The 21,667-nt window shown below is 39.2% G+C and overlaps 3 protein-coding genes across 23 annotated transcripts in view; 1 reads left to right on the top strand and 2 right to left on the bottom strand.

The window, feature by feature from the left end:
• Positions 1-168: 168 nt before the first annotated feature.
• On the top strand, positions 169-10,166 carry LOC307255396 (complement C1q tumor necrosis factor-related protein 4-like; the record flags this gene model as incomplete). Its single annotated transcript, XM_080034079.1, has 6 exons — positions 169-310; positions 598-720; positions 1,481-1,757; positions 8,994-9,193; positions 9,391-9,513; positions 9,886-10,166. 6 exons carry the CDS (start codon positions 169-171, stop codon positions 10,164-10,166), a joined length of 1,146 nt encoding a protein of 381 aa, XP_079890205.1.
• A 3,623-nt stretch (positions 10,167-13,789) lies between these two features.
• LOC307255556 (ras-related protein Rap-2a-like) lies at positions 13,790-16,120 on the bottom strand. The gene has a single exon (XM_080034246.1). The coding sequence runs from the start codon at positions 15,695-15,697 to the stop codon at positions 15,149-15,151; it is 549 nt and encodes a 182-aa protein (XP_079890372.1). The 5' UTR covers positions 15,698-16,120; the 3' UTR covers positions 13,790-15,148.
• A 1,163-nt stretch (positions 16,121-17,283) lies between these two features.
• mbnl1 (muscleblind-like splicing regulator 1) overlaps positions 17,284-21,667 on the bottom strand; it is a 42,335-nt gene continuing 37,951 nt past the window's right edge. For 15 of the 21 annotated variants that reach the window (XM_080034310.1, XM_080034311.1, XM_080034298.1 and 12 more), the window contains 2 exons: positions 20,989-21,060; positions 17,285-20,775 (listed from right to left, as the gene is read on the bottom strand). In XM_080034310.1, the coding sequence (XP_079890436.1) occupies positions 21,004-21,060 (57 nt within the window). In that variant the 3' untranslated portion in view covers positions 17,285-20,775; positions 20,989-21,003. Of the gene's footprint in view, positions 20,776-20,988; positions 21,061-21,667 lie in introns of all 21 variants that reach the window. The other 6 variants (XM_080034309.1, XM_080034304.1, XM_080034293.1 and 3 more) reach the window with 1 other exon arrangement.

Consider the following 21,667-nt stretch of genomic DNA (forward strand, 5'->3'; position numbering starts at 1 on the left):
CTGATATTTGCCAGGGCATTTCCTCCTCTTTTCGTGGGAATGAAGTCCAAGAAAAAATGAACGTCCTTCCGCATATTTGGGTAAATTCTACATTATTTCCGTCTCAGTGAGGTATATAAAACATGATGGGATCTTGAGCTGATCAAGACCAGAAAGGGCGATAGGAAGATGGCGACCTCAGTGGCTTTGTTGACTCTTCTCTTCCTCTGCCTTAGTTTGGCTGAAGTCAAGCAGGCGGATGGAAGCACGCTTTTTCTCATCTTAAGACAACTGGAGGCCGAAGTGAGGGATCTAAAGGGAAAGATCCAAGGTAAGCGATTGGTTTACATTCTGTTGGTGTGTATGAAATGGTTTCCATTTCTGGTGGCATCACCAGAAATGTCGGACAAAGACCATACATTTTATAAATATTGTTCATGACACTTGATAATTATTGTTGTTTCGTGTTATGTGTATTTGTATGTTGTGTCATTCTTGCTATTTTATTTATTTTTGTTTGAAATAAAGACTAAATGAAATGAAAGACTGAATTAAAATAGGTTTAGTTGTCTTTAAATTAATAAACATGACAATACCCTCTTCATGCAACCTCTCAAGGTAACCAAGTGGCTTTTGGAGCATCTATTGGTAACGTTGGAAATACTGGACCATTAAGCGCTGAGATCACACTCACCTACAAGAATGTCTACGCAAACACTGGCAATTACAACCCAGCAACAGGTAAACTTACTGCAATGATTTGTATTCATAGATTAAAGGCCTACTTCACCGGTTGGAACATGAAGGTGTATTGAACTCGGAGATCCTATTTAGTATAAATTTGCAAAAAAAATTGAAATCGGATCATCTTAGCCTGAGAAAAGGCAGAACGAGTGTTTTATGGTCTCACCGTCTAAGGGTTAGGATTAACAGGACAACTGGGCCAAGGGAAGACTAAGGGAAGCAAAACCTCATTCATTATATTATAATAGTTATTTTATAATGATAGAACACCGGTTCTGTATGGGTGAAGTATTCCTTTAAGTATTGATGCCACTTGGGAAATTCAAAAATAGTTCAGTATCATGTTATGACATGATACCAGTTACAACATGATAAGAGCTTATTATGTTGTATTGTGAAACTTCTCAGGTTATAACAAAATAAAGAGTTATGTTATTACTGGTTATAAACTTATGTTAAAAGGCTACTTGATAGTTTTGACAAAATGCCAAGGGCAACTTCCCTCTCCTCTGCCCAAGACTGAACGTTTTAACAATTTGTTAAAATGTGAAGTTTCACATCTGATCTATCTTTAACCCAAATCACGTTTGTTTTTAACATTAACAGATCTTTTTCTACATACTTTCCCAACAATACACTGCAATAATTGATTAATAACTTAAACTAGTAAGATAAGAAATGCTGTCTTTGACTAAATCAAATGGAAAGCCCAACAGCTATTGGTATAAGATGTAACTCTCTCTGTTGATCACCCTAGGTATTTTCACCGCTCCAGTCAAAGGAATCTATTACTTCAGCTTCTCAGGTCATAATATAGCAACCAAACCAATGGGGCTGCGTCTGATGAAGAATGGAGTGCAGATGATTACTGTGTACAACCATGTCGGTGCAAACCGGTTTGAGACAGCGACCAATGGCATGAATCTGCAGCTCAACGTGGGAGACCAGGTGTACATGAGACTCAGGGCAAACACCTGGATTTATGATAATGGAAATAACCACAGCACCTTCATTGGCCATTTGTTATTTCGCCTGTAGGTGAAATAAAGTTCAAATAAGCAGAATGAAAAAAAAAAAAAAGGCAAAAGCTTTAAAAAGGGAAACAGTGTGCTGAATAAAGACAACAATCTGGTTAAACAGGACTTTTATTGTTGCCGGTGGTGGTAATGTTAAAAATAAATAAAATAATCAATAAGATATGTAATTTTTAGTTTGATTATGGTCTCCAATGGTTGAATGTTAATTAGTCACTGTCATTTTGTCGAGTCGATAGTATGGAGCGAATTTATCAAGAGCTTTAACGTTTCATTGTTGATGAGCTTCTCAGGAAATAAGAATGGATGTTAATTTACAAAATAATAATGTTGGTGAAAAAGAATCTCTTTCATTGTGTGTCAAATATATGAAATTATATTTTGCTTGCCATTTTAAAATGTCTACTACTGACTCCAGCCTGGATGAATGCTTCCCTCATTAAAAAACAAAACAAAAAACAGAATGCAATTCAATTTTGTTTTTCTTTATATTGTATATAGTTTGCATTTTCTCTTGTAACTTCACTTGAAAATAATATCTACCAATTTTACAATGAAAATGCCAATCATTTCAAAACCATTCCACAACTAAACAGACAACATGTGCTCCCATTCTCTCTAAACCCTAGTGTCCAAAATATCACTGACTGAAAACTCATGGGAAACTCTGGGAAGGTTGTCACGCTTGGTACTGTAGCTGCCACATATACAACCCCAATTCCCCAAAAAGTTGGGACGTTATATAAAATGTGAATAAAACAGAATGTGATCATTTCCAAATCCCTTTCGACGTGTATTCAATATAAAACCGTACAAACACATTCCTATCTACAGTATTTGTTTAAACTGATCAACTTTGTTTTTTGTAAATATAAACACATTTGTCAGGTTTCAGGAAATGACAGACAACTTGACAAGAACCCAATTGCAAGACATGGGAAACAGTTCAGGTTCAGAAACAGTGTTCAATACTCAGCTTGAAAAGGAAGGAGATAAATCAGGTGGCAAACAAATCAGACCGGGAGCAGGCAAAAGGGTAAGTCCACCGCCAACTAGGAAAACAAACTAGATAGCCTAATCTGGCAAATAACTGAGGGAAATGGACTGGTATATCTACCGAGGGGCTGATTAGCTGATGAGGAGCAGGTGAGTATGGGGCAGGCCAGGTGAATGGAATTAGCAGCTAGTGTAGAGCAGGGGCCTGTTTCAGGTAGCTGGTTTTACATACTCTGGGTTTAATCATACGCTCTGAGTTGGTTAACTCAGAGCGCAGGGTTGATAAGCAACTCTGGGTTTTCGGTTACAGAACAGTGGATCAGCGTTGGGTTAATCAACTCTGAGCGTGTTCACTCTGGGTGGAGCGTGTGCATAAAAGCCATCGTCAATGGATCGCTGATAACATGATTCACCATGGAAACAGAAGAAACAAATGCGTGATCCTCCCACTTCTCCACTTCTCAAAAAAAGAAAAAAAAACTTCTCCGCTCCTCCCACTGGAGTTAGAAATATTAACGAATGAGTTTATGGTAGCCTATGGAGAAGAATTAACGGGTATATTGTCACATAACTCTGATCTAATCTCCTCGGCAATTCAGAAAAAAACAGAGCAATCATTTCGCTTCCGTATGAGAAGCCATAGTCTATTTTAAAAAGTTACGCATATCAGCAGTAAAGTAGGGGAGACTGGGTATGAAAGTAACACTTTTTTCCAGAGCACTTAAACTACCATTTCTTTTAAAGCTACAGTTCTGAATTTTTTAGGCAAAGTACCCATATTTGTCTACTACAAGTGGCAACCATTTAAATTTCCTCAACTATATCACGGAATGTGTGAGATTAAGACAAATAAAATGTTACCATTGTTACAATTTACCCCACTACCGGGGTAGATTGTAACACCTACTGGGGTAGGATGTAACAGATATACAAAATGCAAAAAAACAATGGGACTTCATTTGATAGGCCCATTTATTGATAAGCATAAACAACAGGGTAGGTTTGAAAATAGATTCACCAAAAATATTCTTAAATTATTATTAATATTAGAGAATTAGATATTAATGACGATAGTGACATGCATCGTGTGTGTGTGTGTGTGTTTGGAGTGAGTGAGTGAGTGTGTGTGTGTGTGTGTGTGTGAGTGAGTGAGTGAGTGTATGTGTGTGTGAGTGAGTGTGTGTCTCCTCACGCTAGTAAATTAATTGTCTCTATGTGCATTGATTCCAATGGATAACAGTGCCGGGGTAAGTTGTAACACATGTGTTACAACCTCCCCCGCCACTGTTTTCCATGTTTAGCTAGCTATATTAGCATGGTGCTTTGACGTTAGCAAGAGATAGATACACCATTCTTTACTACAGAAACCATAGTTTGACCTGATACAACCCATACAACTGTATCTACAACGGTAAAAGTACTAGAAGAAAAAGTTAAAAAAAAAAAAAGTTCGTTTTTTACCTAAAAATTGTTTTTTCTCCCGTAGCTCCGGGAAAAATGGCTCAAACGACTGGAAAATTTTCATGTGTGATCGTAGAGGAGTTCTGAGGAGACTGACACCGTCACATGGCTAATTTTTGATCCCTGATTGGTCGAACTGGCGGTGTTACAACTCTACCCGTGTTACTTTCATACCCAGTCTCCCCTAATAAAGCTGGCGCGGCACAGCATTTCTGACAGTGTTTTATATTCGCTGTATTTGGGAAGCTGTAGCCTAATAGCCCACTGTGCAGTAAACAGACTGTCGCTTCTTTTAAATGGGGAGTGAAAGACATTAACGTCTGACACATAAGGTGACAGTTTCCATTGAAGAGCCTGATTGATTTATTATCAGATCCATTTTCCTCAAGTGATCACAGTTTAAATTATTATATAATTATTTATATAATTTTTATATTCATATTAGGCTATAATATGAATATAAAAGGGTTCGTCTGTGACTTTAGGATCGCACAAGTGAACAGTAACAATCGCGTGCAGCCGCAGCGTTACATGAATCCACCTGACATAAATCTGTTCAGTGGCACAGACGTTAAAAAGCATACAATACAAATATGTTTATTAATCTGAATGTAGAGCATGTCACGATGTGTAAGGTGGCCGCCTATATGAACGGACCGAGGGCTGAGAACAAGGCTACTGATCAGATAAATGATCGATCAAACGTAAAATCATCAGGAAATGATAAAAACATCCCGATGGAGATTTCTGTGGAGTGATTTTGCTTCAAACTGTACAGGGACGCGTGTGACAGTGACACTCCTTCTTCAGTCGGAGCTGCAGCGTAAAGTGAAAACAAACTCAGGGTAGGTCTAACCACCTATCCAGCAGGTTAGACCCACGGCGTATGTTGCCGCAGTAACTGACTCTCGGTTGCATTGAACCTGCTACCTGAAACGGAAAACCCAGAGTTTCCACCAACTCAGAGCGAACAAACTCCGGGTTGCCTCAAAACCAGCTACCTGAAACAGGCCCCAGGAGGGAGTGGCAGAGTTTGGAATGACATGAGAGTTTGACAGACCAAGGAAAAAGACAAATCAAAAACTAAATACTGGCTGAAGTTGTGACAGTTTTAGATGTTGTGCCTGCAACACGTTTAAAAAAAGTTGGGACAGTTCACCGCTGTGTTACATCACCCTTTCTTTTAACAACCCTGATTATGCGTTTGGGAACTGAGGACATAAATTGTTGACATTTGCAAAGCAAAATTATCTCCCAGTCTTGCTTGAAATACAACTTAAGATGCTCAACATTCTGGGGTCTCCATTGTGATATTTTGAGCTTCAATGCACCATTTTTTTTCTATGGGAGACAGGTATGGACTGCATCATGAAGGTGTACATACAGCAAGACACCTGGATTGTTGATAATGAAAATGACCAAAGCACCTTCAATGGCCATTTGTTATTCTGTCTTTAAGTGAAATAAAGTTCAAATAAGGAAGAAAAAACAGGAAACTGGGTACTGATGGAGGACAACAATCTTGAGCCACATTAATTGGTGTACTATTGTTGCAGGTGGTGGTCAAATAAAATCAACTAATCAATAAGATAGAATATATGATTTAGTTTACAAAAAATGTTTTATGTCTATGTTTATAATGAAAATGACCAAAGCACCTTCAATGGCCATTTGTTATTCTGTCTTTAAGTGAAATAAAGTTCAAATAAGGAAGAAAAAACAGGAAACTGGGTACTGATGGAGGACAACAATCTTGAGCCACATGAATTGGTGTACTATTGTTGCAGGTGGTGGTCAAATAAAATCAACTAATCAATAAGATAGAATATATGATTTAGTTTACAAAAAATGTTTTATGTCTATGTTTAAAGCTTAAATAATTGATGTTTGCCTTCTAATTGCCAATGGTCCCAAAATGGGAATATATTATTATAATGGCCGCGTACATGCAGTACATATGAAGCTACGTGTGTCCCCTCTTCTCTTTTGGTCAGTTGTCCCAGCCTGCCCTCTTGTGAACAGAGAAGATACAGCAGCCAGTTCAGAGGAAAAATCTAATTTTTATATTCTTGCCCGGTATCAAGCTATAGTGTTTGTACATGTGGTCCTTTGCTTATCCAGAAAAGGAACACACAGCCTTTACAGAAACAATCAAATCATGAAGGTGTTAAGTGGATGCATGTACTCACACACACACACACACACACACACACACACACACACACACACGCACGCACGCGCGCGCACACACACACACACACACACACACACACACACACATGCACTCCTTTACAGGCCTTAGTGTTTGAGTACTTGTATATACGTAGGTTGAAAATGGAAATAAGATGTTGGATGAATGTGGGGGAGCTGAGAGCACCTCTGTGTGTGTATGTGTCCTCCCACTCAGTGTGCAGTATAAGAGGCAGACACAGAGCATTTAGTCTATTTCAGTCCCTGGATATGTGAGGTCTTTTCTTTAGTGTTCCCTCTAAGACCAGATAGACTCATCGACACTTGTACACAATCTGTGTCCTGCAGGCAGCAAGGCAAAGCTAGCTAGAAAAACCAGACCCTCACATCACATGCAAATATTTTATCATGATTAATCATGTAATCTGTCATCTGCTGGTATATGCCAGGACATTGGGAGTGAAGACCAAGAAAGATGAACAGCCTTCCACTTTTTCGGTCAATTCTACAGTATTTCTCTCTGTGAGGTATACTGCATAAAACACGATGGGATCTTGAAAATGGCCATTTGTTATTATGTCTTTAAATTAAATAAAGTTCAAATAAGGAAGAGAAGAGCCAAAGCATTAAACAAGGGAAACGGGAAACTGAGTGAGGACAACATTCTTGAGTCACAGGAATCAGTGTGTTATTGTTGCATGTGGTCGTGGTCATATAAAATAAATTAATCAGCATTTATATGATTTTGTTTAAAATATATTTTTATCAGCTATGAACTTCTATATATTTATATATACTAACATGAAATCATTTCTGCTCTCTTTTGTCTGTACTTACAAATAGATTCACATTTTGGCCAATCACGTGCAAATGCCTTTGCTTACTCCCAAAGATTGGCATCTGTCATTTTTTATTGCTTGTGTAAATTAACTATGTTGATGTATTACTGTAACTGTCTAATCTTTTTATGTCCTTGTATTTTGCTTATGTTTTATATCTTGATTTCTATTTAACCTTTCTTTAGGGATTCCATAAAGCACAACCATTAAAGTAATAAAATGCTTGAGGTCAGAGAACAACATGAAAAAGCATTCTCTTTTTATTGTAGATCCAGGTGATATCAAAGGATAAGGCTGGCATGTTTTCTATACTGTAAGTTGTTGTGAACAAATCCTAGGCAAAGTCCAAGCGCACATTGCCTTTCTTCCTATCAAAGACCTATATTTTTTAAGAATGGCTCATGAATATATAGAATAGTTTAAAAAAGTTCTAAATCATTTTCTACAATAACTGGGCACCTTTTTTTCAGCACACATGCAGTACGGACAGGTAGGGGATGTTGAGGAGATATTCACTGACTTTGACAATAAGGGATTTTGTCAACAAGCGTTCTCCATAATCTCGGAATCCACCTTTAACTGAGATGGTTAGCATCATAAACAGTAAACATGATAATCCTCATAATGATATAATCATCATTATGCCTCACTGTCATCCTTGACATCCTGAAATCTCGGATGAAGTCTGTTTCTGTGAAGCCATTCATGTCCTTGTCTCACACCTCCTGGTCCTGACTCATCCACACACAAGTAGCAGCCAAGTTCCACAAAAGCCAATATTCAAAATGTGGCTCTCTTTCTCCTCATTTGGCTGGCTTCAACTGCAAATCAACATTTAAATGAAACCGTAAACACTGACTTCAGTGGCCTCCTTGTTCACCTCTTTACCACAGCATGCTACATGGGGTGTCTTTGTTATTGTTCGTTTGTGCATGTGGGTCAAGCAACATGACCATTTATCAAAATAATGTAAATAGCCAAACAAAAAAATTGGATCTGAGCGATACATCCTAATTGAGCAGTGAGGCTTGCAGCGTACGAGTAACTAAGTATTTTTGCCAAACATAACAGAATTTAGAGTTGGATATTTGGTAGAGACTATTTCTTATTGTGGATGAATACATGTGGTGCTCGAGTGAGTGTATAAGGCAGCAAAACGGTGCATGTAGGACTGACTCAAAATCAGCAGTATGATGAAGTGCAACACAGTGCCTCATTGATTTGTTGTTAGAACATGATGCAGGTCTATTGTACAGAGATTATAAAGCTTTGGCTGTGAAGACAATACTAGATTACAAAAATATCCAGACATGCTTATCTTTTAAAGGAGAAATAAGTGATGTGGTCCTTTTAGCTAACTTATTGTCAGTGACTGCAGTTAGCAGGAGAGCAGTGAGTCATCGTATGAATAAATAGTGATTTAACACGTACAATAACAAAACATATCACTTGCTTCTCCTTTAAATTAAGAAATAAATAATTTTGAGTGGTATCGTTGACCAAGGGTGATAAAACAATAACAACTGAAACCTTTGCACAGCTTCTTAATTATCATACCTCTGATTAGAATAAGATTGCTCTGGGGAGAGAGAGAAAAACATGATTACGATTTATGGCATTCAAGGTTATTTCCTTCTTGGTGTGGCATATAAAGCAGAGTGGGGAGAGCTGATTATGACAAACAAAGAAGAGATTGAAAGATGGCAACTTCAGTGGTTGTGTTGACTCTGTTCTTCTTCTTGCACCTTAGTTTGGCTGAAGTTGAGCAGCTGGATGAACGGGCAGGAGAGGTCCACAGCATGAAGACTCACAACACCGAGCTAGATTTTGTCAGTGCTGCTGCAGGGAGCCAGGAAAACGGGGCCCAAATGTGGATCATCTTAAGAGACCTTGAGGCCAAACTGAGCAGAACTGAGAAAGAATTAGAGGATCTGAGGGGACAGAGTCAAGGTTAGAACATGACATAGCTAAGTGATAGGTTTATATTATGTCTTTGTGTGTGTGTGTGTGTGTGTGTGTGTGTGTGTGTGTGTGTGTGTGTGTGTGTGTGTGTGTGTATTGTTTCCATTTGCAGATGGCTTCAGGTTTAGTTGTCTTTAAATGAATGAACATGATAATAACATGCAGCTTTCATGCAACCTCTCAAGGTAACCGGGTGGCTTTTGGAGCATCTACTGGCTATAGTGGAAATTATGGACCTTTTAATACTGAGGTCACCCTCGTCTACAGGAATGTCTATGCAAACACTGGCGCATACAACCCAGGAACAGGTAAACTCATACTGTATGATGTATTTTCAGATTACAGCAGCGTATTGATGCCTAAAGAAAATAGTATCCTGTCATAATGTGATATGTATGTTAAAACATGATCCATACCACGTTACAACATGATACAAAACTTTTCACGTTATACTGTGAAATTTATCAGATTATAACTTGATACATATCACACTATGTGATACTGATCTATTTTTTGTGTTTCCCTAGTGGCATTAATACACTGCCATAATAGATAAGTTCATATGGTAAAAAACAAATAAATAATTTGACTCTTTGACTCTGTAAAATGGAATGCCTTAACAGCTATTGTTTTTCAATTGGTATAAGATGTACATACCTCTCTCTGTTAATCGCCCCCAGGTATTTTCACCGCTCCAGTCAAAGGAATGTACTACTTCAGCTTCTCTGGTCATAATATATCAACTAAACCAATGGGGCTGCGACTGATGAAAAATGGAGTGTCGATGATTATTGTGTACAACCATGCAGCTGGAAACCGCCACGAGACAGCGACAAATGGCATGAATCTGCAGCTCAACGTGGGAGACCAGGTGTACATGAGACTCAGGGCAAACACCTGGATTTATGATAATGGAAATAACCACAGCACCTTCATTGGCCATTTGTTATTTCGCCTGTAAGTGAAATAAAGTTAAAATAAGCAAAAAAGGCTTAAAAAAAGGGAAATAAGGACAATGGACAAGGCAAGGACAATATTCTTTAGACACAGGATATAGGATTTTACGAGGGACAGTAAGTCAATTTGTTTGTGTGTGTGTGTGTGTGTGTGTGTGTGTGTGTGTGTGTGTGAATCTGAAAAAATCAATGTTTGTCTTTCAACAGACTTCCAACAAACTTAATTCTAACCCCTCCCCACCCCCCTTTTTACATTTCAGCTTGCTTATTGTCTCCATGATGTTCTTGACTGTGTCAAAACAAGTCACTCTGTCATTGTCTTTGTTAGCTGTATTGTGAGTTGATATTATGGATCAGGTTTATTAGAGCTTTACTGTTGGAAAACTGTTGCCTTTCATTGTTGATGATGGCAGCTAAGGAGATCTGTGTTAATTTAGAAGAAAACTTTTTTGATGAAAAGGAATCCCTTTCATTATCATGTGAATTCAAATGTTTAAAAAAAGTACTGTATATTTATTTATAATACACTTGGGTTCATAAAAAGTTGTGTTTTAAAAGCTACTGACTCCAGACTGGATGTATATACTGTGTGTGTGTGTGTGTATTCATAACAAACTGACATTTTCTTTTTCATATTGTTTCCATCTTTCTTTCAACTTCACTTGCACATAATATCTACCGATTTTAAATAAAAAATCATTCAGATTGTAGCCTTTTTGTTGATTGGGTTTCAAATGAACTTTTGTCAATAAGGGTACAATTTCAAAGCTTAAAAATAAAAAAAAATTCATAACAATTGCACAAAGGGTTATTTTCACCTTAATAATATTATTTAGTTTTAGTACTGGCAGATCAAAACTTCAATACATTTGGCACATATACCTTGAGCTTTTTAAACCCCAGCAGGTGGACTTTGTTATATTTTCACAGAGCCGGGCCAGCTGTTTCCTTCCTCTTCTCTTTGTGCTAAGCTAAGTTAAACAGCAGCTGGCCACAGCCTTATATATGTGAACATATACAATATCTGCATCTAACTGTCAGTAACTAATAAGTGCATTAACCTATAATGTCGAAATATTGATTTAAAGTACTGATCTGGGTGCGATAAGTCACTGCACAAGAGCATTGTTTTACATTTTGAGGTATTTCTACAAAGTTGGCTGAGTGAAAGGGAAGTCATGGGCGAACACATGATCCCTGTTGACCCTCCATTTATTTACCAGCAAAAACCCAGCTGTGCCACCATGACTAAACTATGAGAAGTGGTAATGGTGTCTCTGTAAGCTAACCATGAAAATGACAGTATGGCATGCTCTGCCTCTATGACGTTACGTAGCAAGCCTTTTCTCTCTGTAAAGCTCCCTGCTCTCTCTTTTGTAGATTCACACGCTATTATTAATTTGGCGTTAATTTGTCACGCTTTAAATACAGGACATGACATGAAAGAAGACTTTGTTAAATCCACATTTTCTCACATGGTCAACGCATTCTTGCTGCTGGGGTCAGACTAAGTGCATGTGTTGTTGTCAGCTGTCACACAGGTTTGAGTTTATGTGGTACTGTGGTTTTAACAATAACAACAGTAATGCCCTGCAAACCCTGCAGTATTCTCTAGTGAGAAGGGGGCTCTCAGGAGCGCAGTGTGTTGGAAGGTGGCAGTGTTTCAAGGGGGAACCTGACTGATTTCTTCAAATGTTACTTTGACTTTCTTAGGCTGTCTGACCAAACAGCTCCTGGATAGGATAACACACCGTGGCAGCTTCCATAAACTGTGTCATGTCATATGATGCTGCTCTCTTTTTGGCGCAAATAAAATCACATGAGGAAACAGCCACACAAATTAAATTTCATCAAACGCTTCATTCTTAATTTGATATTTTTGCGTGTGAGGTTTGGCTTAAGTACAGTAGCCTACTTTTCGTAGCATTACTCGACTGGGACCATGTCCAGTGCCATGGGCATCACGAGGGGGAAAGACTGTGACGAAACAAAACATTTATTTCTAAATAGTTAGGAGGAACTTAGTATCTCTTTAAAGATTTCAAAACTTTCAGTGAATTTACCGCAACACAGGATGCGCCCTATCACCCACCCTTCCTCTCCTCCGTACACTCAAAAATGCCCAACGTATAAGCAAGCTCTGGTCGAACAATTTACTTGCAATGAAATGCTAATGTGTGGCAGGTTTAGTTTATTGGCATAGAGGAAAAATAAACTAATCTTTATGGAAAATGAATTGTTTTTAGATAACTTGTTTCACAAGTTCTGTACTATGCTATGCAGCATTTGACTTTAAAACCTTTCATGTGATTTCCATTAGTCTTTAGTCACCGTTAGTGTATTCCCATCTTCTGCTAATTTGTGTGCACAAGAAACAAAGTGTAACACATTATCTTTTCTTTCGTAATAATCATGAAAATGGCATGTATTGTTTTTCAACAGCCAGTTTACATTTCCGTTTGTATAAACCAACTATATGGATGGAAATCCTTTTTTCACAGGTCCAAAACCAGTTTTTTTTAGTCTGATTAAACTATGAAAAGCAAAGATGTGAAACGTAACTGGTATTTTAATGTGTAAATAAAAGCCGAGGATAGTAAGTAAAGCCCAGTAATCTCTAATAAAACAACTATGAGTTATGAATGAGTGCAAAGTGCTTTGGAGTTGGAGCTGTTGCAGTTACTGCAGATGGCTGCTGCGGGGACAGAGTAGGCCTTGCTGGACTCATTGAAACGAACCTCTCTTTACGCACCACTTGAATAGTCCTTAGATTGAATCTGGTAATCTGACCTTGAATCCCTGCGGTCCGAGGGACACTTGAGGCAGAAGCTCATTGGCCAGTCTGAGGAATGCCCTACCAAATACCAGTCTACAGTATGTATGGCTGGTTGAACTTGGCCGCAGACACAAAAAGCCCTCTCTGTCCTCCTGCTCCGCAGCCCAGAAAACATGCGGTGGGACAAGGGGAAACAGCTCGGCCCAGCTAAACACACTTACTGGAAGCCCTGCCCACTACCCAAACAACTGGACTGAGAGGGTTCTTTTATCCCTGTGGGCCACGACGGCCATGGTCACTTACTTAGTAACACCAACTAGGTGCTGAAGGCTATTCAACATCATACCAAGTAACTATTTAAAACCTGTAACTCTTCTGTGTCAAATGTGACATATTGCCACACGATATCTAAATACTAAGAAAAGCCACAGTCTGTAAGAAACCAGGAAAGGGCTAAACTATTTACATTTCATTCATTAATAATTGAGTGTTTAAGATGTATGAAAGTAAAAAGAAAGAAGCATAACAAGCCCAAGGTGAAGTCTTTAAATAACTTGTTATATTCAATTTGTAATTTTTTTCCGATTTCTTCCGATTTAAAAAAATCATTTAAAAGCTGCTCACGTGCCCATTGGAGCTGAAACCAGAACAATGTTCAGTGTTTTACCTTTGTCAATATTGTTTAATAACTATTAACTGACTATCATGGATCTTCATGTGTCCTGAATAAAATCATATATATATATATATCAGACTCTTTGTTAGCTGATTAATCCACTATTCGTTTGTGCAGTAAACTGTTGACAGGGACAATCAAATGCAGAGTACCCCTAAAGTTAAAATGTAGACACTTTATGTTATCAGCAGACACAAGCACAGCACACAGCGTTACGTAAAATGCTTTTTTTGTATTACAAGTCTTTTTAAACTGACAGGTGGATGGCAGAAGATTTGTCCAAAGGGAGAATTACAATTACGGTAAGTCAAAGAAATTGTCACATTTTTTGAAAAAAAAGAGGAAAGAAAATCTAAATAATAATACAGACATGGCTTGCCATTCACTGAACTAAAAATCCCAGTATAGGTTTAAAGTCACTCTGTTGTTCTTCTTGGACCAGTACCTGTAGAAGAGGCCTACATCTGACCCTGAAACAGCAGGGTCTATTACAAGCTTGGCTTCCTGACAGTAAAACAGGAAGGGGCTCTTTCCCACCTTTGACACCGAGTTAAACTAGAATGGACACTGAAAACTGCTAAAAACAAGTTCCTGATTGCCATCGAGACGCACTGCAGAGGAAAGTATAGGGCTCATCAGTTGGCACAGTCACAGGGGGGTTTTCTTAGGAAGGCACTTGACATGGGGGTTGTGGTGTTCCCCATGCAGCGACAGAAATGAACTAAGGTCCTCGTTTGTGCACACTGCGGGGGGACACCGTCAGCAAAGTGCAAGTTCTGTGATAAATTCCACTTTCACCAGCCAGATACACATGTAGGCTTAACACAACTCCACCACAGTCCACACTCAGCTTCAAATACAGTATCCTAGTGGGTGGGTGGGTGGGTCTGCCTGCGCCAAACTTGACCTTTTCAGGGGAAATAAATGGCAGAAATGGGATTTGAGTGACCTGTGCAAGGCTCGAGTGGTGATTGATACGTTTGAGAGCGATTTTAAGCACTTTCAGGTCTCCTGCACTTTCGTTTCAGTCAAACAAAAAAAGGCCCCCTAAAAAGTGACCAACCCCAGCTCTGCATAGGAATTGGCTTAACCACAACCACCCACCACTACTCTCCAAGAAATAATGGACCCAGCCCAGAAGATGTCATAGTAGGCTACAACTCAACAAATAGCCAAAAAACAAAAAACAAGCTAAAAAAACAAAACAGCAAACAGGTGTCTCTTAGGTTTCACAAGAAGACATTCCCATTGAGGCACATTTCCAGAGAAGTGTCAAAATACAAAGCTATTAAAAATCCCCAAAAACATTCAAGTACATTGTCATGTAAACACTTTTCCAGACTATTATACATAATAGATTGTTGTCGTCATGGTCGATTTTTGTTTGTTTGTGTGTGCAACAATAAGACAACAGTGTAAGGAAAAAATAAAAAGCCTGGAGGACATGTTAGGCAGGGCACTTTCAAATTCAGCCCGGATGCACCGTTTCTTTAGGCCTATGTTGTTGTTTTTGTTGTTGTTGTACGTTCCGTTTTCTAGAGCAGCACACACGAACAGCACTGGTCGCCACCGCTCGGAACGGTCGAATAGTTCATCTGTCGGACTATCTCTGCGAACAGTTCGTCGACCGACCCTTTATTTTTGGCTGACGTCTCCATAAACGGGCAGCTCCAGTCCTGGGCCAGCGCCTTGCCTTCCCCGGAAGACACCTCTCTCTCCCCCTCCAGGTCCACTTTGTTGCCCACCAGGATCATGGGCACCCTCTCGTATCTCTTCACCCGGATGATCTGGTCCCTCATGGGCCTGATGTCCTGGAAGCTCTGCTGGTTGACCAGGCTGTAGACCAGGATGAAGCCCTGGCCGTTCTTGATGTACAGGTCTCGCATAGAGGCGAACTGCTCGGTGCCCGCCGTGTCCAGGATCTCCAGCACCGAGGGCGACGAGTCCACCTCGATCTCCTTCCGGTAGAAGTCCTCGATCGTGGGGTCATACTTCTCGATGAAGGAGCCAGTCACGAACTGGACTGTCAGCGCCGATTTGCCCACTCCGCCGGACCCCAAAACAACCACTTTGTACTCCCTCATGGCTAGGGAGGAGGATAAGGAGGGAGGGAGAGGGAGGGGGGAGAGAAGAAGAAAAAAAAGGAGAGACACCTCCTTTTTTGCCGAGACGAAGCCTGTTCTGTCTCTCTCTTTCTCTCTTCCGCCCGCTGACCAGCCCCGATGTTTTCAAAGCGAGCAGGCCGGGCAGGGTGCGCTCTCGCTCGGGTAGCAGTCAAATCCCACGGCGGCGACTCCAGCTAGCCTGCTGCTGCTGCTGCGACGGCCGCGGGGGTAGAGTAGAGAGATCCGCCGAGGAGAAGGACCGCTTCTGGACATCAGCGTGGCGGATTAAAGCACATTTTTGATTTGGCAATCGTATTGTCTGTGCAACGGGGTGGTAGTGCTGGGGAAGCGTGATCGTTTCTCTCTCTCCCCCCTCTCTACTTCTTGTTGCACGGCGTTTCCTGCCCACATCCTCAGCGCGTCAAACGCCGAGGCTCAGTTCCGTTTTCTTAAAGGAGCCGTGTCACCCTAAACTCTTCCAGTCAGTCGATGACCAGACAGATAGCCCACTACTGCAGGCGTACGCATGTCTGTGACCCACTCACCTCTGACCTCTCTCTCTCTCACACACACACACACACACACACACACACACACAAACACACACACACACACACACACACACACACACACACACACACACACACACACACACACACACACACACACACACACACACACACACACACACACACACACACACACACTCAGGGTCATTGGTCTCAACCAGTAATATGGTTCCCCCTGCCCCTGAAGGCTACTTTTGGACAAACATGAGCATGCAAAGCTAATGAGGCCATTTATGAATGTATGATTCTCATATAGGCGACCAGGCCTACCAGCACACTTAGAGGGAGTAAATAGCCTAATAATACCACATGGTAATTTAAAGGTACCCCATGACATAAAAAAATGCTGCATTAAATGAGTAATTGTGTTGAAGGTTTTTGATAGCCTGATATGCTATAAAGACTGATGTGTTCTTTTATCTATTTTAATTGTCTATTTTAAAAAAAGATCAAAATGATAATAACAAGATACAAACTACATTCATGTAAAGGTGATTGATTGATGCCAAGAAACCATTTTGTTCATGTTTGAATTACAGACTGGCAAGTACAACTAACTATGAATACAACACTTACACCTTCTGAACTAAGACCCCTGGTGTTATCAGATGTGATGTTCCATATGCATATCCAGTACAATAGGAAGCATGTCGTGAGTTCATATGGGCTTAATTTAACTGAAAAAAATCATTCTGGCCCACATAACACACACAATCTAATGATAATTGCTCCAAGCATAATCAATTTAACCTTCCACATCTTTCATATACGCCAGTCTCTGTGGAGCTGCTCCAGTCTTGCTGACTCCACGCCTCAAAGGGGAAGTTAATTGTTCCTGAGGTTGTAGTTCAGAAACAATTTAGAATACACTGCCCCAGATACTGAGTTGGGCCAAGACATAATGGGAAATAAAACACTAGATATAACAGATAGTCGTAACATCTTTGAGCGACGGGGCATCAATGTTTACATGTAAAAACAAAATATAACACAGAGACAATGACCACAGAAGTGTTGCATGAGCAAATCAAATATTGTTTTATTCAGATTTTTTTCATCCATACAGCAAGAGTCAATTATGGCAACAATAAAATGTGAATAAACAAATCTGAAGTCAGAATAGTACATTATTGTGTGGCAACTGTTAGCAAATACGTAATAGGTGGCTGCACTTACAAGTAAAAAGCAGTCAAAGCGTATGTGTGCCCTCAGCAGGGAAGAGAAACCTTGGTTACAGTCAGGGGACTGAACATCCGGTTTAGAGAAAAAAATGGTGCTTTGGTTCTGTAGCGACTATACAGCAGCCTCAAGTCAGAAACATCTCGACCGGTGACTGTTACATTCAGTTATTTTAAAGGACTAATTTGCCAAATGCGTATTTGGTGTGGCGAGCCTTCGCCTGCTGAGTGCACAACCAAGATAGCAGGAACAACTTTCCGTGAGTCAGTGTCGACTATTATTATATGGCTATGAGAAAGTATCTGGGGTGGATGAGTGCTTATATCTTTATCAATCGTTAAATAATTTTTTTTTTTATTACACAAGAGTAAGATGACTTGTTTTTGTAGTATTATTTCTCCCCACTGCGGATGTTATCTACTGTATGTATAATTGAAGAAAAAAACAGGTGTACTCTGTAATCTGTTATCTTTCTTTACACATGTATGCAGTTTCTTTTGTTTACATGTTTGTATTTTTACATGCAGTCAAATCAAACTATAGTAGAATAGAAATTTTGATAATACTATCTATCGACTGTACCATGGGAGCAGCAATACTGCGTGACCAAGTCAGACAAAATGATATACGAAAAAACATGGGATGTGTCATCCTACAGGAGGGGTGGAGTTAGCATGACATGGGGATATCTACTCCCCTGCAACATTCCCTGGCAATACGAGCCACTGATAAAATAAGACAAAAAGCGCATAGCTTTCTCTGAATGCATTGGCCAAGAAACTAGTGCCCTTCTTTGCAAGCAATTTTTTTTTCTTCAGCTGATTTTCTAATTTAAGAATTTAAATTAATCTAGCAAAATTCCTTATAATTATAGATCTTTTTTATTCAAAATAATATCTCAATATGATACACATTTTTTTCTCTGTTCATTTGACTATATACAGAAGTGCAAAAAGTCAACCTTCGTCCCTTAGGTTAGAACTCATCGTCTGCAGCATTTTGGACTTTCTCCAGTCTGGAAAAGCCTGTGCTTCCTCACTCCTAATCTCACAATCCACCAAACATCCAAACACCCGTCAATCTCACTGCTCGTTTTGGCCTGACATTCAGGGCAAACTTAAGAAATATTCAAACAAAAGTACATATCTTTTTTGAAATGGATACAGTAGAAAATAATTTTTACTCTAAAACATGGACACTCTATAGTTCATTACAACATATCTTTCCAACGAGATCTTGACATGTTACAAGGAAAATTTTAAGTCGGTTAAAACATTAGTTTTTTTCTCTCTCTCTCGTCTCCTCAGAGACGCTGCAGTGGCAGCTAATTTATTGATCTCATTCCTTGTATCAAAAAAGTATTTAATCGAAAACAATTAACTGATAATGTAACGTCAACTGAAAAAGACATCCAGCTATATGAATGAAGTGAATATTTAAAACTGACTCAACACATTATCCTTTTATATGGTTTGAAAAAGTTATGAATGTCATACTACCTCAAAATCTACAACGGCTATATCATTGTTGTCAAGTAATATATAGTAAGGCAAAAAAAGAGAAAAATCTACAACTACATATCTCAAACAGATTCAAATCCTTAAGTAGTACATAACACATAAGTTCAATGAAATTTAAGAGAGTATTTGTTACTTTTACACAAAAAAGAGAAGATCATAAGCGGTATGTGAGAGAACTATAAAACATCATTGGTGTTCTTTACCTGCATGGTGATTGAAAGTACATTTGATTGGGCTGGGACCCATTAATTGTAATCTAAGGCTTTGTTAGGTACATTGCTATCGGTAAAGACACACTGCACACCTCTGTGAATCCAGAAAAAGGGAAATGATTATAAAAGAGACAGATGAATGGAAGATGAAAAAGACGTTTCCGTTATTGGTAAAGCCTCTTGAGAGATGCCTCTGTAAACCCCTTTGTGAATACCATTGAGGAAAAAACTAACAAGCTGTGCTTTGGTTTCTCTAGTCGTATCTACGCGTGAATGAGAACATTCATGTCTTGCTTGGACACACACATGCATGATGTGTTGTGTCTCCCTCAGAAGTGAAAGTTCAATTTGGATGGGTCGTGAAATCAAAATAGGGTGACCGGACAAACGATCATTCAAGTGCACATGTGGTTTAAATGACCTAATAGACCTTCAGGTCTGTTGTTAAATTCCCATCAACACATGGCTCAACGGTGCTTCTTGGAGACACGGTTTTTCAAGCTGTTCCTCTTTAGAAGAGGGAAAACAAGCTACTTCACCAGGCTTTAGAGTCGATGGACTTGAGCAACAAATTAATCCCAAAAAAACAAAAAACAACACTAGTCTATGAAAAGAGAAATAAACTATTGAAGAAAAATCTCCATTTTTGATTTTTGAAAGAAACAACATCAAAATGAAAAAAACAACAACACAAAAATGACAAGAACCCCACTTCTAAAACTGATTAATAAGAGAAATAAAAAACACTCACAATGGAGATTCAAAAAACAAAACAATAAAAAAGAGCCATACAAAACATATTACCTTCGGTAAACAAATAACACTGCTGAGATAACACTCTGGTTTTAGCTGTATGGCCTTGATGGCACATGACAAGGTGAGACAAAAGCTAGCCTGGCTGTGCTTTCAAGGTACACAGGTATGTTGGTTTACCCAGAACATTCATATGTCCAAGACCCTCATTTCAACATCTAGTTTCACTAGTAGCCGTAAAAACACAATACTGTACATGCCTAGTTATTTTGGCAAATAAAATTCCTGTTAAAATCATTGTGCCTTTCAGTTTTGAATTCAAATTCAAGGTGCATGTTTGAATTTCATTTGTAAACTATGAAATATGGCTATCAATTAAAAAATTATAATAAAGCATAACAAATAAAAAAAGGATAGAAAAATCTTGGTCTACTGACATACCAGCACTGGATGTTGCTTTATGCAACCACGCTCTTGACCTTCTGTGCGTGCAGTAATGGTGATAATTGGAGCAAATTGAGTGCTATGATTGAGTCAGACACAGTGGTGTAATGTGAAGACGCACTGACCCCGGCACCAAGATATCCTCTTCTCTCTCCTCGATGTAGAATTTGACAACAAATTCCTCTTGACATTGATATGTGGGAAGGTGGCACAGATCATGTGTTGCACCCTTGATGTTTACACGTGTGATGAGACCATCAGCGTGGACCAGCTAAGAGATGGCAGACCCTCCTTGTCCCCACTGCTTGACATTCTGAAGGTTATGTACATAAAGGCTGAACTCTTTTGGCTTGGACGGTGCCAGCACACATTCATTTGATCTGCAAGACATGATGGATTTGATTTAAAACAGCAAAAAAATAAATAAATAAAAGTCATTAAATGTTGCTACTGAAAGGAAAACAAGGGAAAAAGTTGTGCTCTAATGTGCAAACAAAATCAAGACAATCTTAAACCAGAGCTTTAACGATACACACATATACAAGGGTTCGTAATGAATAGAGAGAATATGAGGAGCGGAAAAAGGAACTCACTGTTCTTTAGAGGAACTACATTTGAGTCAAGTACTTGTGACTACTCAGATGATCTGCAGATATTATTGGAATCTGGGGGTAAAAAAACAGATGGAGATCAAAGGGAGAATCCCAAAGCGAAAATACACTCACAAGCAGACGTACAAACACAGATCAGAATATTTGAACCTCATCGTGTTACTTTAAGATGAGTTCATAATTGAAAAAGGACAATGATGACAATAAAAAAGCTATTTGGCTACAGTTGTGGCATAATTCACTCAGTCGTGAAATGTCAATATTAATAAACAGACACTTCAGGACAGCAGGGGAAGGGGAACAGGAGGATTAAAGGGATGGGAGAGATGAGGGGGTCAACGGGAAACTGTGAGTGAGGTGGCTCCCCCATGCAATTCTAAATCCTCCATGTTGTTGACCTGCACACATTAATAAAATGCAGAAAAAGTGGTCCTGTATAAAGACTTGGAAAATGAAGATTCATCCAACACTTACATAAATCTTTCCACTGGTATTTTATGATATTGTGCAATGTAGCTAACTGCCATCAACCCAAATGAAATCAGAATGTTGCAAATTTACTTTCTTTCAGACTGCTTTCAGAGCTTTTCTTTTCTTTTAAACACCAGAAACATGGTAAAGCTTTGCTTTTACGTGCTGGAAGCAGCAGCGTAAAAAAAGA

The sequence above is a fragment of the Ammodytes marinus genome (genome assembly GCF_949987685.1).
Source record: "Ammodytes marinus genome assembly, chromosome: 9".
In the NCBI taxonomy this organism is placed as follows: domain Eukaryota; kingdom Metazoa; phylum Chordata; class Actinopteri; order Uranoscopiformes; family Ammodytidae; genus Ammodytes; species Ammodytes marinus.